General features: G+C 41.7%; 1 protein-coding gene across 1 annotated transcript; it reads left to right on the forward strand.

The window, feature by feature from the left end:
• Nucleotides 1-1,766: 1,766 nt before the first annotated feature.
• LOC100524855 (olfactory receptor 2AE1-like) lies at nt 1,767-2,729 on the forward strand. The gene has a single exon (XM_003124331.3). It carries the CDS (start codon nt 1,767-1,769, stop codon nt 2,727-2,729), a length of 963 nt encoding a protein of 320 aa, XP_003124379.2.
• Nucleotides 2,730-17,973: the final 15,244 nt, after the last annotated feature.

Below are 17,973 nucleotides of genomic sequence, written 5' to 3' on the forward strand. Positions count from 1 at the left end.
CCTGTTTTCCTAACACTGCGTACATATGCTTGGTTGTATGCTGGATAGTTCTAGTAGGCAGAAGGATGACTTTGCTGTGTTCACCGAGGGATCATGTGTGTTTTAAGGAGATGAGTACATGTGCCACCTTGACAGGAGATCCAGTCTGTGGCTGTTGTGATGTGTCGCCTGGGCTAGGATACCCGTCATTTACCAGAACCCCTCTCTTGTGAGTGTCAGGTTAAGGTGGGCTCAGGGGAGATGCTCCGGAGTACTTCCAGGAAAGAATAGGTGCAGCCGTTCTTATCATTGATGACACAGCTGCTGATCTGCTTCTGATCTGCTGACTCACTTCCCTAGTGGGAGGTGGCTATGGGCCTGCAGTTACTCTACCTTTCCCTGGATCCTGCCGTAGATGCTCTGATGTCTGGGCCAGGAGGGTATGTTTAGACTCATTAAGCAGGGCCTCAGGGTGTGCAAGAGAACCCTGCCACCAAGTCCAGAGGTAAGAAGGGACCTGGGTTTCAGTCTGCCTTGTGGGATTACCGGGCATGTCTGTGGGTTCCAGCCTGACCTTGATCCATCATCTCATTTTTCTTTTTAGCTGCACCCACTGCCTGTGGACGTTCCCAGGAGGGATCAAATCTGCTCCACTCCAATAACCAGAGCCACTGCGCTGACAATGCCTATTACTTAACCCTCTGAGCCACAAGGGAACTGTCTCACTGCACTTAATATCCATCTTTCCTGACTGGCTGCTTGCCCCATGGACTGCAAGTTCCAGCATCAGACACAAAGCTGACAGCCTTACACAGACCTGCTTAACCTGTTTTCACAGTCAAGTAAGGACAACTTTCTGCACAAACCATTAAATGTGCATATATAAATCTTTCAGTGGTTCAGCTTCTCTGGTTAAGCCCTGACTGATATATGAAATAATCTGAAAGATTACATTGATATTATATATAAAATTTAGAGTACGCATGCAAAGCATATGCATATTATGTACACCTACAAAAGAACATGAGTATATACATGTGTGTCTATATAATTCTTCCTTAGTGAGGAGAGACTCTGTTTAGAAGTTTGGCTCTAGATATTTTGGAGCTTCAGAGTGAACAGTGAACAGAGAGAACATATACACGAACAGATATATGAAGTTCTACATTTTATTTTATTTTTTTTTTTGTCTTTTTGCTATTTCTTTGGGCCACTCCTGTGGCATATGGAGGTTCCCAGGCTAGGGGTCGAATCGAAGCTGTAGCCACTGGCCTACGCCAGAGCCACAGCAACGCAGGATCCGAGCAGTGTCTGCAACCTACACCACAGCTCACGGCAACGCCGGATTGTTAACCCACTGAGCAAGGGCAGGGACCGATCCTGCAACCTCATGGTTCCTAGTCGGATTCGTTAACCACTGCGCCACGACGGGAACTCCGAAGTTCTACATTTTGAAGAACAAATATTTCAACAATTAGAGCTGTTGAATAATTAGTAATGGAAGAAAAATTTAAACCTTCTTTCAAAAATAAAGTCCTACTGTATAGCACAGGGAACTATATTCTATATACTGCGATAAACTATAATAAAAAATTATGAAAAAGCATCTGAATCACTTTGCTGTACAGGAGAAATAACACAACATTGTACATCAACTATAATGCAAGAAATTTAAAAGAATTCTTTCCTGCATCAAAAGATGCTTCTGTCAGGTTGGATGAACCCCAGTATTTCCAATAGCACTTTGGTCCCCACTTCCTCTTTCCCCAGGGGCAGAGAAAGGGGAGATGGGGCAGAGGAATCAGACCTCCTCTCTGGCTGACTTCATCCTGGAAGGGCTCTTTGATGACTCCCCGGCCCACGCTTTCCTCTTCTCCTTGACCATGGTGGTCTTCCTGATTGCGGTGAGTGGAAACACCCTCACCATCCTCCTCATCTGTGCCGACCCCCGGCTTCACACCCCCATGTACGTCCTGCTCAGCCAGCTCTCCCTCATGGATCTGATGCATGTCTCCACCACCATCCCCAAGATGGCAGCCAACTACCTCTCTGGCACCAAGTCCATCTCCTTTGTGGGCTGTGCCACTCAGCACTTCCTCTACTTGTCTCTGGGTGGAGCTGAGTGTCTTCTCCTAACTTTCATGTCCTATGACCGCTATGTGGCCATCTGTCACCCACTGCGTTATGCTGTTCTCATGAACAGAAAGGTGGCTCTTATGATGGTGGCCATGACATGGTTGGGAGCATCAGTAAACTCCCTCATTCACACAGCAATCTTGATGCACTTCCCTTTCTGTGGGCCCCGGAACGTCCACCACTTCTACTGTGAGTTTCCAGCAGTCGTGCAGTTGGTATGTGGAGACATCACTGTGTATGAGACCGCCATTTACATCAGCACCATCCTCCTGCTCCTGCTCCCCATCGTCCTGATTTCTGCATCCTACGTCTTTATCCTCCACAGTGTCATTCACATGCGTTCAGCTGGGAGTAAGAGGAATGCCTTTGCCACCTGTAGCTCTCACCTCACTGTGGTTTCCCTCTGGTTTGGCGCCTGCATCTTCTCCTACATGAGGCCCAGGTCCCAGCGCACTCCATTGCAAGACAAAGTGGGTTCCGTGTTCTACAGCATCGTCACTCCCACCCTGAATCCTTTGATCTACACTCTCAGAAATAAGGACGTGGCAAAGGCTCTGAGGATAGTGCTGGGGATAGAGATGATCACTCAAAATCCAAAAGTGCGGTTGCCCTGAGTGTGCGACAAACGGTTAAAGCTCCTTAAATTGTCCTCAGTTAATTTCAAAGATTTTCTAAGTACCCCATCCCTGAGGAAAATGTTTAACAGACATTTCCAGTATTCAATCTCGGTCTCAGGGGTATTGAGAGCATAGAGTACTACAACACCATAGAGAACTACCTTAGTCCATTTGAGCTGCCATAACAAAAGTACCATAGAATGGGATGGCTTAAACACCAAACATTCATTCCTCACAGTTCTGGAGACTGAGAAGATGAGGGTCAAGTCATGACTGTTCTTGACACTCTCTAGTTTCTTTTGGATCTCATTTTAAAAGTGACCTTGTGATCCTATTTAAAGCAGTATCTTCATTCTGTGTCCCCTGTTTGTACTTTGTGAACCTCATTTGCATGATTTGCATAATATGTTATATTATAGTCCACGTACTGTTGGCTGTATTAGAATGAGAGTTTCAAGAGGGCAAGGGCTCTGCTATGTTTGCTATTTCTCACTCAAGCTGGGAACCAACATGATGTGAAATAATTACTATTTACTGCATGGATTAATAAGCTAAAATGGCCAAGACTCCTTGCTATCTCAATTGACATGAATGATATTCAATTGAGGGGAAACTGATTCTATAAATAAACATTACAACAGATCCCTTAGTAAGAGTCATTTTCTAAGATAGCCATGTATTACTCCCCTGTGAACTCAGGGATCTGACATCTCAGTGAACTGTCCTGGAGTCTAATGGGCTGAGGGATGCCAAAGTGATGGACAGATTTCTATTCCTATTTCTTGCTTCTTCTAGCTGTTAAACGCTTTGTTCAGCTTAGTGACCATCTTCAGAAGAGTAACACAATGTTTGCGAGCAAGGTTATGCTTTCTTTGACAGGCAGGTAATTTCCCTTTGAGAAAGAGCCTTTTGGCATCCTCAAGATGATGAGCTAAGATGGGCTGTTCATCATGAGCTGGGGCCATATTCACCACTAGCCCTCAGGTTGTATTTGCCTTGTAACACAGCACAATCAAGGAGAATTGATTTTTACAGAAACGACGCCCGGCTTGTTTTGGAAGGCGTAAGGGTGTTGAATAAACAGCTAGGTCTCCATCCCAGTTAGCAAGAGTTGGTCTTAGAGTTCCTGTTGTGGCTCTTTGTAAATGTCTGACTAGTGTCCATGAGGATACAGGTTCTATCCCTGGCCTCACTCAGTGGGTTAAGAATCTGGCATTGCCATGAGTTGTGGTGTAGGTCACAGACATGGCTCAGATCTGGCATTGCTGTGTCTCTGGCATAGGCCATTGCCTACAGCTCCAATTCAAACCCTAGCCTGGGAGCCTCCATATGCTGGGAGTGCAGCCCTAAAGGGACACACACACACAAAGAGTTGGTCTTTACTCTGCTACCTCTCTCTCTAGTCAGACAAATATGGCCTTGTCAGGAATGCTATTAAGTTATTATAGAATGAAACAGCCTAAGGTAAGTTGATGGGTGGCTATTCATATATTATTTGCCAAAAATAAAAGAGGACGTTGTTATTTCCCCCTGCCCTCTTGAGAAGAGATATAACTCTACATAATTGTAATCATTTTGATATATTCTGGATATTAATCTCCTATCCCTTTTTTTTTTTTTTTCATTCTTTGGATGACTGGAGGCATATGGGTTTCCCTAGCCAGGGATCAGATCCAAGCCACTCTTTCACCTATGCCTCAGCTGTGTAAAACCAGATCCTTTAACCCACTGTACTGGACAGGCATGGAACCTCTCAACCTGCATGCTAGTGCTGCAGAGACCCCGCTGATCCCACTCTACCACAACAGGAACTCCTATTAACCCCTTATTTGACACAGGGATTACAAATATTTTCTGTCATTCCATAGGTTGCCTTTCACTCTGTTGATTCTGTCATTTAATAAAGGCAAGTTTTACAATTCTGCTACCTTCTCATTCATGTAGTTTTCGTTTAGTTGTCTGTGGTTTAGGTGTCATAGCCAAGAAATCTTTGTGAATGCACTGCCATGAAGGTTCCCCCTAGATTTTCTTCTAAGAGTTTTATAGTTTGAGCTCTTACATTAGGTTCTTGGTACATTTTTAGTTAAATGTTGTATATTGTGTAAGGTGAGGGTTCAACTTCATTCCACTTTCCATAGAAATCAAGTGGAATAACAGAAATAATTTATCTAAGGAAGTGAAAGATTTGCACACTGAAAACTACAAAACTGCTGAAATAAATTAAAGGGATCTAAATGAATGGAAAGATACCCTGTGTTCATAGATTAGAAGACTTAATATTGCTAAGATCACCTTCTTACCACAATGATCTCTGAGTCAAGGCAATCACTATCTAAACCTCAACGGCATTTTTTTCAGAAATAGAAAAACCTACCCTAATATTCACATGGAATCGAGGGACCTAAGTAGCCAATACAATTCTGGAAAAGGCTAAAACTGGAAGACTCACAGGTCCTTATTTTGAAACTTACTACAAAATTATAGTAATCAAAAGAGTGTGACACTTCCATAAATATGGATGGATAGAACCATGGAATGGGATAGAGACCCCCAAAAAATAACCTCACAGGTGTGGCCAGATAATTAGCATCAAGGACACCAAGACCATTAAATGGGAAATGGACAGTTTTGTCACTAAATTGTGCTGGGGAAACCAGATAGCCACATGCAAAAGAAATGGTAGACCCTTACCTCACACAAATGATTGAGGGAAAAATGTATCAAAAACCTAAATGTAACAGGTAAAACTATAAAACTCTTAGGAGAAAACACAGGGAAAAGCTTTATGATAAGAGATTAATATCCAGAATATATAAAGAATGAATAGAATTCAAAGACAATGAAAAAAATTAAATTGGTTCCCAATTAAAAATGGGCATAGGACTTGCAAAGACATTTTCCCAAACAAGTTATACAAATGGCTTACAAGCACATGAAACGATGCTCAATCTCCTTTGTACCCTGGGATGTGATTTAAGAAAAACCATCTCCTTTTGGATTAAAGCATTGAAAGTAAGATCTGAAACCAAATATGTGGTATAAGCTCCTTGACATCAGTCTGGACAATATTTTTTGAGTATGACACCAAAAGCAAAAGCAACAAACGCAAACATTAGCAAGTGGGACTGCATAAAACTAAAAAGCAGAAGCCTTTCATATCAGGGTAAACCATCAAAAAAGTTAACAACCTGGAGCATGAGAGAAATATTTGCAAATCATGTATCTGATATGAATTTAATATCAAAAATACATTAGAAGCTCACACAATAGCAAAAGAACAGTAAGACTTAAAACTGGACAGTGTGGGGGAGGATTAAGATGGCAGAATAGAAGGACTGGAGCTCAACTTCTCTCCTAAAAACAACAAAATTCACAACTAAAAGCTGAACAATCCCCACCCAAATGAACCGGAAACCATTTGTAGAAGAAAAAGAGGAGGCCACATCAAGAGGTAGGAGAGGCGATTCTGTGATAGAAACAACCCCATACCTCCCAGGTAGGAAGATCCACAAACTGAAATCTAATTGGTTCACAGAGAGAGACTCACCTACAGGAGTGAGAATTCTGAGCCCCACATCAAACTCTCACATGCGGGGATCCGGCACTGGGAGAAAGAGCCCCTGGAGCATCTGGCACTGAAGGCCAGTGGGGCTTGTGTGCAGGAGCTCCACAGGACTAGGGGAAACAGAGACCGCATTCTTCTTTTTTTTTTTAATTTTTTTATTTTCCCACTGTACAGCAAGAGGGTCAAGTTATCCCTACATGAATACATTACAATTACATTTTCCCCCACCCTTTCTTCTGTTGCAGCATGAGTATCTAGACAAAGTTCTCAATGCTATTCAGCAGGATCTCCTTGTATATCTATTCTAAGTTGTGTCTGATAAGCCTAAGCTCCCCATCCCTCCCACTTCCTCCCCCTCCCATCAGGCAGCCACAAGTCTCTTCTCCAAGTCCAGGATTTTCTTTTCTGAGGAGATGTTCATTTGTGCTGGACATTAGATTCCAGTTATAAGTGATATCATATGATGGTATTTGTCTTTGTCTTTCTGGCTCATTTCACTCAGGATGAGATTCTCTAGTCCCATCCATGTTGCTGCAAATGGCATTGTGTCATTCTTTTTTATGGCTGAGTAGTATTCCATTGTGTATATATATACACCACATCTTCCTATTCCAATCATCACCAAGACACATATTAATCAAACACCAAAATTAAAGACAAAGAGAAAATCTTGAAAGCAGCTAGGGAAAAGAATCAAGTAACGTACAAGGGAACCCTAATAAGGTTATCGGCAGATTTTTCAGCAGAAACTCTGCAGGCCAGGAGGGAGTGGCATTATATACTTAATGTGATGAAAGAAAAAACATCCAACCAAGATTACTTTACCCAGCAAGGCTCTCATTCAGATTTGAAGGAGAAATCAAATCCTTCACAGATACGCAAAAGTTGAGAGCATTCAGCAACACTAAGCCAGCCTTACAACAAATACTAAAGGAACTTCTCTAGGCAGAAAAGACAAGACAGCAACAGGAAACAAAAATTCCACAAATGACAAGGTTTACCAGTAAAGGTATATATACAGTAAAGATACGAAATCATCCATGCACAATTATACCACCAAAATCAGAATCATGAGAAGAGGTGGGTACAAATGCAGGACACTGGAGATGAACTTGCAATTAAGAGAACAACAACTGAAAACAATCTCATATACATATAGACTCTTATACCAAAACTTCAGAATAACTGCAAACCAAAAATCTACAATTGATACACAAACAAGGAATCTCTGGAGAAGAAAAATATCTCATAGTAAATAAGTGCATAATCCACCATGAAGGGGGGCATTTGACATCATTCTTGGAATGCTGAAGTCTTCCTAGAACTGATTCTGATTTCCTCTCCATCAAAGAATTCATGATAATTATAATTCAATAATGCAACTGTACAACTAAATAATAGAGTTCTACAATTGTATTATTAATAACCATTTCTCTCCATGGTACAATGTAAAGTGTATAATGTCTTGTTTATCACATCACCTTTATTGAAGAATCAATAAGATGTAACAAATGGTGAGGACATATTTATGTAGCTACACCGTTTTTTAACCAATTTATGCATTTTATATTTTACTTAATTTCAGAAGGTGTATTATTTTTATTATTCTTACCAGTTAAGTTATTCTTTTTATTATGCTATATAAAATATTTAATGGTAAAAAATGATGATAAAATGTAAAAATAATGTTAAAAGTGCAAATAAACTAAAGCATCTAATAAAAAAAACTGGACAGTGGAACTTAATAGACATTTTTTTTCCCAAAGACACCCATATGGCCATGAGGAATAGGAAAACGTGCTTAACATTACTAATCATCAGGGAAATACAACTCAAAACCACAAAGATACATCACCTCGCATCTCGGAGAATGGCCCTCATCAAGGAGAAAACAGGGAGTTCCACTGTGGCCCAGGATCCACGAGGATGTGGGTTTGACCCATGGACTCGCTCAGTGGGTTAAGTATCCAGTATTGCCTTGAGCTGTGGTGAAGCTCATAGACGTGGCTCAGATCCCATGTTGCTGTAGTTGTGGAGTAGGCCAGGAGCTGTAGCTCTGATTTGATCCCTAGCCTGGGAACTTCCATATGCCACAGGTGCCACCCTAAAAAGAAAAAAAAAATGTTGTAAGGAAAGAAAAGAGAACACAGGTAAGTGCTGGGGAGGAGGTGGAGAAAAGGGAACACTTGTGCACTCTTGGTGGGAATATAAATTGGTAAAGCTACTACTGAACAGTGTCTGCTTATTCCTCAATAATTGCAAATAGATCTACAATGTGATCTAGCAATTCCAGTTCTCTGTGTATATTCAAGGGGGTGAAATCACTATCTTCAAAATGTGTCTCCCCCCCCCCATGTTTACTGCAGTATTATTTATACCATCCAAGACAGGGAAAACAAGTGTCTGTCTATGGATGAGTGGATAAAGAAAATATGATACATATATACATATATATCACATTTTCTTTATCCACTCATATACGTATATGTATATATATGTATATATATATGTACACACACATTATGTACAATGGAATATTATTTAATGATAAAAAAAATTAGGATTTCTTTCCATTTGTGACTGGATAGAAAGAGCTTGAGGGCATAATGCTAAGAGGCAGACAGAGAAAGACTAATACTCTATGATATCACTTATATGTGGAACCAAAAAAAAAGCTTCTCAAATTTTATTTGTGTATTTATTTGGGCTACACTTGTAGCATTTGTACGAACATGTGTCACAGCAGGGACCGAAACTGCTGCTGTGAAAAGGCCAGATCCTTGACCTGCTGTGCCATAAGAGAATTCCAAAACCTCTCAACTTTCAGATACAGAGAACAGATTAGTGACCTTGGGTGAAGGTGATCAAGATTAAAACTTCCAGTTGTAAGGTAAATGAGTTTGAAGGATTTAATGTATGGCATGGTGACTATAGTTAATCATGTAGAATTGTGTATTTGAAAGCTGCCAAGACAAAGGACTTTAGAAGTTCTTATAACAGGAAAAATATTCTAACTATGTGAGGTGAATTTACGAAATTTAGTGTGGCAATCATTTTGAAATACACACACATAGCAAATCACTATGCTGTGCACCTGGAGGGATATAATGTTCTATGTCATTTATAACTATTAAGATAAGAAAACCAAGTCTCACTCTTTAATAAAAACAAACATCTGTTAACACAATCAGCTGCCACCACATGCTTATTGAGATGACTATTCTTTAAAAAGCAGAGATTAGTAAGTGTTGGGAGAGATGCACAGGCACTGCACTACTTGTGTACTCTTGGTGGGAATGTAAACTGGTACAGCCATCAGAGCAAACGTTTTGGTGGTATCTCAAAAAATGAATAATAGAATTACCTTGTGATCCAGAAATTGCACTTCTGGGTATATGCCCCAGAGAATTAAAAGCAGCATTTCCAAGAGCTATTTGCACACCATTGTTCATAGAAGTGTAATTCACAACAGCCTAGAAGTGGAAGCAACTCAAGTGCCTGGTGATCGATGAATGCATAAACAAAACGTGGTACATGGACAAACAAAGGAATATGATTAAGCCTGAAAAAGGAAGAAAATTCTGACATATGCTACACATGGATGAACCTTAAGGAAATTATTTTAAGTGAAATGAAGTCTTCATCAAAAGACACATTCTACTTTGTTTCTCGCAGAGAAAGAAAGTAGAATGGTGGAGCCAGGGGATGGGGAGTTGTCCCATTCTTATAGACTTTTATGTTGAGAAGATCAAAAGGGTTCTGGAATTTGGTTGCACCATCGTATGAATGTACTTACTATGGAACTGTGCACTTAAATATGGTTAAGATGGTAAATTTTATATTATGTATCTTTGACCACAATATGAAACATTTATGTAAAATCTTAACAGGTTGAATACAGGGCACTCTCCTCATTAATGAGATATTTATTTCAATTAAAAAAAGATATAATCTGTTGGTGGGAATGTAAACTGGTACAGTCACTATGGAGAACAGTTTGGAGATACCTCAGAAATCTATACATAGAACTTCCATATGACCCCACAATCCCACTCTTGGGCATCTATCTGGACAAAACTCTACTTAAAAGAGATACATGCACCCACATGTTCATTGCAGCACTATTCACAATAGCCAGGACATGGAAACAACCCAAATGTCCATCGACAGAGGATTGGATTCGGAAGAGGTGGTATATATACACAATGGAATACTACTCAGCCATAAAAAAGAATGACATCATGCCATTTGCAGCAACATGGATGGAACTAGAGAATCTCATCCTGAGTGAAATGAGCCAGAAAGACAAAGACAAATACCATATGATATCACTTATAACTGGAATCTAATGTCCAGCACAAATGAACATCTCCTCAGAAAAGAAAATCATGGACTTGGAGAAGAGACTTGTGGCTGCCTGATGGGAGGGGGAGGGAGTGGGAGGGATGGGGAGCTTGGGCTTATCAGACACAACTTAGAATAGATATACAAGGAGATCCTGCTGAATAGCATTGAGAACTTTGTCTAGATACTCATGCTGCAACAGAAGAAAGGGTGGGGGAAAAACTGTAATTGTAATGTATACATGAAAGGATAACCTGACCCCCTTGATGTACAGTGGGAAAATAAAAACATTATAAAAAAAAGATATAATCAAAACCCACCAACATACATTTTAGTGGAAAAAAGAGATACTAGAAACATTTCCATCAAATCCAAGAATGTAAAGCTCACACTTTCTACTACTAGTAAGCATTATGTTAAAGACTCCCATTAATACAACTGTGAAGAAATAAGTATCTGGAGCAGGAAGAAACCTGTTATTATTTGGCATACATTAGAATTCAAAATAATCAATCTAGAACTCATAGGAGAAAACCAGTAAGCTCAAAAAAGAACAACACACAATACATTACTTAACAACGCAAATAACTACAGATGACTCATTAATATAATAAATATAATAAAGTGTTTAAAAAATAAAATGAAAAGGCTAGGATAAATGAAGAGTTAACCTGCATTCCTGAGTGGGAAATTTTACCACAGAGAAGTCAGTCCTTCTTCAAATTCATCTATGAAATCAAAACAATTCCAATCCATCTGTTCTACGGTGTATTATGGACCTTACCAAGACCCTTCAAAAATTTGAGAAATTTATTATGAAAAAACAAAATAACCACAAAGCAGCAGTACCAAAATACAGCTGTTATCAGCAGTCAGGACATACTATGAAATCTAGGAAGTAAAAAGAAAAGGTTATTCATTCAAGAAAAGAATCGATGAAAGAAGAGTTAGTGCAGAACAGAGATTTATATCCAGGGATGTAATGAACATAACCAGGGCATTCCAAATCAAGGGAAAAAATGATGCCAGAACAGACAGGTACCCATGGCAAGGTGTGGGGAGACAACTCTTCAGGGTTTTCTTTAATTTTCAAGCTTTCTAATTGTCTTAGGTAATACACACACACACCCCTCCTAGAATATTTATTTTCCCCCAGAGAGGTTTTGCTCCTTAGTCTTTGGAGGATATTCCTCTCTGACCTGAGGAGGATATGATACTACTTGGGGGCAAAGATGCACCCCAGTAACCCAGCACTGGAAGCCAAGGGGCAAAAGACCTCCACCGCCACTGTGACCTTCCCCTTGGAGCTATTGTACACAGGGAGGAATGTGATCCAGACACCACAGAACACCAGCATCCTGGATGTCAATCAAGTGGTTTCATTGAAAGTGTTGGGCAGGTTCCTGGCCGGGAAAGCCAGGGTGAAGCTCAAGAGGGCCAAGGAAACCCAGTATCCTAAGGAAAGATACAACATCATGGCAGAGCCCTTGTTGCACATGACAATCAGGGGGGCAGGCTCCGAATGTGCATCTATGTCCATGAAAGGGGGAGAGGTCCCCAACCAGACTGCACAGAAAGTCCCTTGAATCAGGGAGCAGATGGCAATGAGGGCACTGGGGGCCCCTGAGAGCAACCACTGCTGCATCGTTCTCCCTGGGGTTGTGACCGTGAAAGCCAGGACCAAAGTGATGGTTTTAGCCAAAGTGGTGGAAACGGCCATGGTGAAGATGACCCCAAAGGGCATTTGCTGGAGGATGCAGGTGGCAGTGTTGGGACGGCCAAAGAAGAGGAAGGAGCAGAGGCAGCACAGGATGAGGGAGATGAGCAGGATGTAGCTGAGAGCCCGGTTACTAGCTTTGACTATGGGGGTGTCCCTGTGCTTCACAAAGACCCCAAGAGCCCCAGCTGTGAGCACAGGCAGACCAAGGGCTGTGCAGGCCAGGACCATCCCCAGAGGATCTCCACAGGCCAGGAAGTCACCACCTTTGAGAAGCAATGGTCTTGGTCACTATTAGGGTACTGATCCTCTGCACACCTCACACATTGCTTCATATCTGGCAAGAGAAATGACGTGCCATTACCGTGGGTCCAGCGATTCTCATGAGCTCTTCACATACTCACATTTACCCAGATGACTCTAATTCAACAGCGAACATAGCATCATGGCAAAGAGAAAATTTTCAACTTCATGATGTCAAGGTTTGCTTCGTATATGAAAGGCCAAGGAGCCCAAACAGCATCTGTTTTGTTGATGTTCATATGCCAGAGAACAGTTTTATTTTCTTTGAAATTGAAATGACAGGAATTCTCTTGTGGCTCACCTGGGTAAGAATCTGGTGTTTTCAGGGCAGTGGCTTGGATCACCACTGTGGTCCTGGTTTGGTCTCTGGCCCAGGAACTTCCATGTGCCATGGGTGTGATTTAAAAAAGTTAAATACAACCAAACATTTCATTTTAATATAAGCAGAGCAGGACATCCTCTGGGTTCATTCACTCAAAAGCACCCATCTATTGTCTACCTGCTATGACCCTGATAATATCCCCGGTTTTGCAGGACCAAGATACACACTAAGAAGTTTCCCAATGACAGTATTTCTGCTATATCCACACCACTGCAAACCTCTGTCCTAGGCATGATCACTTTCACTATTGTTGTTCACTTTTGGGTAACTGAACAGTTAACTTTAAAGGAATATCTTCCTAATGAGGCTCCCTGCTTTCTGCCTTGAATCCCTGTCATTATCATTTATTCAGTCACAGCTCTGAACGCTGCTCTCATTTAAATACTTTGATGCTACTTTCTTGATTCAAATGCCACAATTATTCTCAAGTTCTTCTACAACATGATTCTCCACCGTGAGCACCCATCAGAATCCTATGGAGGGCTCATTAAAACAGTTTGCTTAATCCTGACCCCTACCAGAGTTTCTGACTGCGAAACCCAGAATTTATATTTCTAACACACTCCCAGGTCATGCTGATGCTGTTGGGATATGTAGGACACTGTCAGAACGACTGTTGTAGGCTGAACTCAAACACCTATCCATGCAAAAAGCTCGGTAATTGTCTACCTTCTAACTACTTCTCCGGCAGCATCTTTTTGTGGGAGGTGGAGAGGGGCTACAGGGTAGAATCCAGAGGGTAAAGAAACTAACTTTAATGTGCACCTGTGATACTCCAGGAAATATGCTCACTAGAATATATCTACTCAATTTTCAAAGAACCTTGGGAGACAGGTGAATAGAAGCAATCTCTTTGCAGAAGAAAATGATTAAAGGGCTGAAGTAACTCATCTGAGATTGTGGCAGTAGTGGGAGCAGGGCTGGTATCTAGACTCATGACCAAGAGGCTGCATGAGGCTGAGGCAGATAGGTCACCAAAGGGGTGAAATTGAAGCCAGATTCTCTTGCAGGTGCCAGCCCTGCCCCAGTCTGACCCCAGGCACCTCCGTGAAGTTGTACCTCCAGCCCCTCACCTCCCTTACTGAAGTCCTGGCCCCACTCACGTTTGTCAGGTTCCAAAGCCTATGATCTTTCCCTCCCACACCTTGTCCTAGTTTTCATGTTCATCACAGCATTTGCTCATTAAAAAAACTCTCATTCCCTTAGAGTTACAGGGTTCAGAGAAATTTCTGTATTTCGATACGTTTTCTTGAGAGGAATTTCTCAAGATGTAATTTCAGAAATGTATCATGAAAATGAAAAACATAGGTCAATCTCATTTATGATACTAATAAATAAAAGTTAAGTAAAATCTTAGAACAGGTTAATCAAGTTCAGTAAAGAAAGAGCACATCACAGTCAATTAGGGCTTCTTAAATATTTTCAAACTCTTATAATCAATGATGTTGAGCATATTTTCATGTGTTTGCCACCCATCTGTATATCTTCTTTGGAGAAATGTCTATTCAGGTCTTTTGCCCATTTTTCCATTGATTGATTGGCTTTTTTGCTGTTGGGTTGTATAAGTTGTTTATATATTCTAGAGGTTAAGCCCTTGTCGGTTGCATCATTTGAAATTATTTTCTCCCTCCTCTGCAGGGATATGGTCCGTGAGCATCCTCAGCATTAACAGATGTCTGACTCTGCAGGAGAACATTTTCTGTAGCCTCTTAGCACTGCCCTCTGGACAGGGGCTGCAGTTCTGAGGATGCCACAACATCCACACTGCTAGAACCGCCACAGAAGGATGCCTGATGGAAGAGGGTGACTGGGATCCCCATTCTCACCTGTGTCCTGGCCAAGAAGCAAGAGAAGAGGCATGGGGAGAGTTCTAATATGAGGTACCAAGGGAGGTGTGAGGGGCCAGAAGGGAAGAAGGGCTGAAGGAAGAACGATGGATTTCTGCCTCCACCTTGAAAGGAAAATCAGTCCATGGAAGGAGAATAAGTGAGAGGAGGATGAACAGTGGACACAGGCAGAAGGGGGAACGTGAACTCAGAGCACATTTGTTTCACTACCTGAAGCTTCAAGAGAGATCCTTCCTCACAATCACAGAAAATGAAACTATGGAAACTTGAAAGAGGAAAGAGAAGGAAAGGAAAAACACTTCACTGGAAAAGACACCCATCTCTGCCAGGAAGGTGTTGAAACGTTCCAAAAATATTCTGGATCTTGAAAAAGTGAATAAAGTGAGGAAAAGCCACCAATGATCACATCTCCCTCCCTGCAGACACTGGGCTTCATTTTGGATAAGCAGCAGGGATCGTGTGAGCTGCACACAGACGGTGGAAAGAAAGTGCAGGATCAGAAAGCACCACATCAGAGAGATCATCGCGGAAACGTCTCTGCAATGGACAACCCTCCTTCTTAGTCTGTGGTTAGGGAACAGGCAGAGCTGGGGGGAAGCCTGGGAAACAGAAGCCAAGGCTAAACCCCCCACTGTTCTGAGGAAATGCATTGGCAGGGGTGTCTTGGCCCATATGTAAGGCCAGGGTGAACACAAGGGCACCAAGTCTACATACACGTCTCAAGGTCATAGGGGACACTGTCTAGGCCCCTGTTGTCATCAGAGACACAGCATCCCCTCCCATCAGCTGTAGGGCCTGGGGACCTCCTCTGTCTGGAGGCGGCACATCTGAGGCCTGGCTCAAGAGAAAAACACCTGAAAAAATACATGTTTATGTCACCTACTCCAGCCCTAGTCCCTGTGATTTCATCAGGGCCCCTAGAGAGCATCTCCTAGGACTACCTCCTCTCCTTCTTTTTTTTTTTTTTTTTTTGAAGTGTGATTTTAAGAGTTTATTTCCACAAATTATCATTATTCCATACACAAGTGATTATTTTTTGTTTGGAGCCCTGGAAATATGAAGTCATAGACATGTGAAGTTAGAAAACTACCACAAAGGACCATCCTTTCTGACACAAAGGGTCCTTTCATTGTGTCCAATGGCCCAGTCCACACAGTGATGGGCAGAGATTTCATGTCAGTGTTGGTGCTCATCTAAGGCAGTCCTCATTTCAAGCTCCCCAAATGCCAGGATACATGGTCCTGTGGGGCTCTGCAGTGCTCTCATACTCAGGGCCCACAGCATCCTGACTGCACCCTCCAAGGCCTCCAAAATCCCCTTATCTTCCCTGTACTTTATGGTCACAGGCAAGAAGGATCACTCAACTTTATATTTGTCTTTTGCCTTTTTAGGGCCACATCCACTGTATATGGAAGTGCCCAGGCTAGGGGTTGAATCAGAGCTGTAGCTGCCAGACTTTGCCACAGCTGCACAGGATCTGAGTCATGTCTGTGACCTATAGTACACCTCACAGCAACACTGGATTCTTAATCCACTGAGCAAGGCCAGGGATCGAACCCAACACTAGTCAGGTTCCTTAGCCACTTAGCCATGACAGGAACACCAAGGACCATGTACCTTTGCCTGAGGACATGGCTGAAGTCAGCTGAGTGTCATTCAACCTGACAAAGGATGAAAATTCTGAGACAACTGCAACTGCATGAAATGCCCCCAAAGATTCACAAAGCAAAACTCTCCTCAGAATCCTGACTCCCCATTTAAAGATATGGCACTCCCAAACCTATGAGATGCAGCAAAAGCCATTCTAAGAGGATCATTTATAGCAATACAAGCCTACCCCAGCCCAATTTCACTGATGAACATCAATGCAAAAATCCTCAACAAAATAGTAGCAAACTGCATCCAACAATACATTAAAAGGATTGTACATCATGATCAAGTGGGATTTATCCCGGGGATGCAAGGGTTCTTCAATATCCACAAATCCATCAGTGTGATACACCACATTAACAAACTGAAGAATAAAAACCATCAGATCCTCTCAATAGACGCGGGAAAAGCCTTTGACAAAATCCAACACCCATTTCTGATAAAAACCCTTCAGAAAGTGGGCATAGCGGGAACCTACCTCAACATAATAAAGGCCATATATGGCAAACCCACAGCGAACATCACCCTCAATGGTGAAAAGCTGAAAGAATTCCCGCTGAGATCAGGAACAAGACAAGGATGTCCGCTCTCGCCACTACTCTTCAACATAGCTCTGGAACTCCTAGCCATGGCAATCAGAGAAGTAAAAGAAATAAAAGGAATCCAAATTGGAAAGGAAGAAGTCAAACTATCCCTATTTGCAGATGACATGAGACTATACATAGAGAATCCTAAAGACTCTACCGGAAAACTGTGAGAGCTCATCCACAAATTTGGCAAAGCCGCAGCATACAAAACTAATACACAGAAATCAATGGCATTTCTATACACTAACAATGATGATCAGAAAGAGAAATTAGGGAAGCAATCCCGTTTACCATTGCATCCAAAAGAATAAAATACCTAGGAGTAAACCTACCTAAAGAGACAAAAGACCTGTACGCTGAAAACTATAAGACACTGATGAAAGAAATCAAAGACGACACAAATAGATGGAAAGATATCCCATGCTCGTGGATTGGAAGAGTTAATATTATCAAAATGACTATACTACCTTAGGCAATCTACAGATTGAATGCAATCCCTATCAAATTACCAAAGACATGTTTTACAGAACTCGAACAAAATATTTTAAAGTTTGCTTGGAAGCACAAAAGACCCAGAATAGCCAGATATCCTGAAAAAGGAAAAATGGAGCTGGAGGAGTCAGGCTCCCTGACTTCAGACTATGCTGCAAAGCAACAATCCTCAAAACCATATGGTACTGGCACAAAGACAGAAATATAGATCGGTGGAACAGGATAGAAAGCCTAGAATTAAACCCACGTACCTACAGCCAACTCATCTATGACAGAGGAGGCAAGAATATACAATGGAGAAAAGACAGCCCCTTCAATAAGTGGTGCTGGGGAAACTGGACAGCCACATGGAAA

Source organism: Sus scrofa, chromosome 3 (genome assembly GCF_054392235.1).
Source record: "Sus scrofa isolate SSC_HxYL_T2T_F1_AM1 chromosome 3, Sscrofa_HxYL_maternal_Yorkshire_Landrace_v2.0, whole genome shotgun sequence".
NCBI lineage: Eukaryota > Metazoa > Chordata > Mammalia > Artiodactyla > Suidae > Sus > Sus scrofa.

Bases quoted from the DNA above. Each gene is read 5' to 3' on its own strand.
- LOC100524855 (XM_003124331.3), top strand. From the start codon at position 1,767: ATGGGGCAGAGGAATCAGACCTCCTCTCTGGCTGACTTCATCCTGGAA.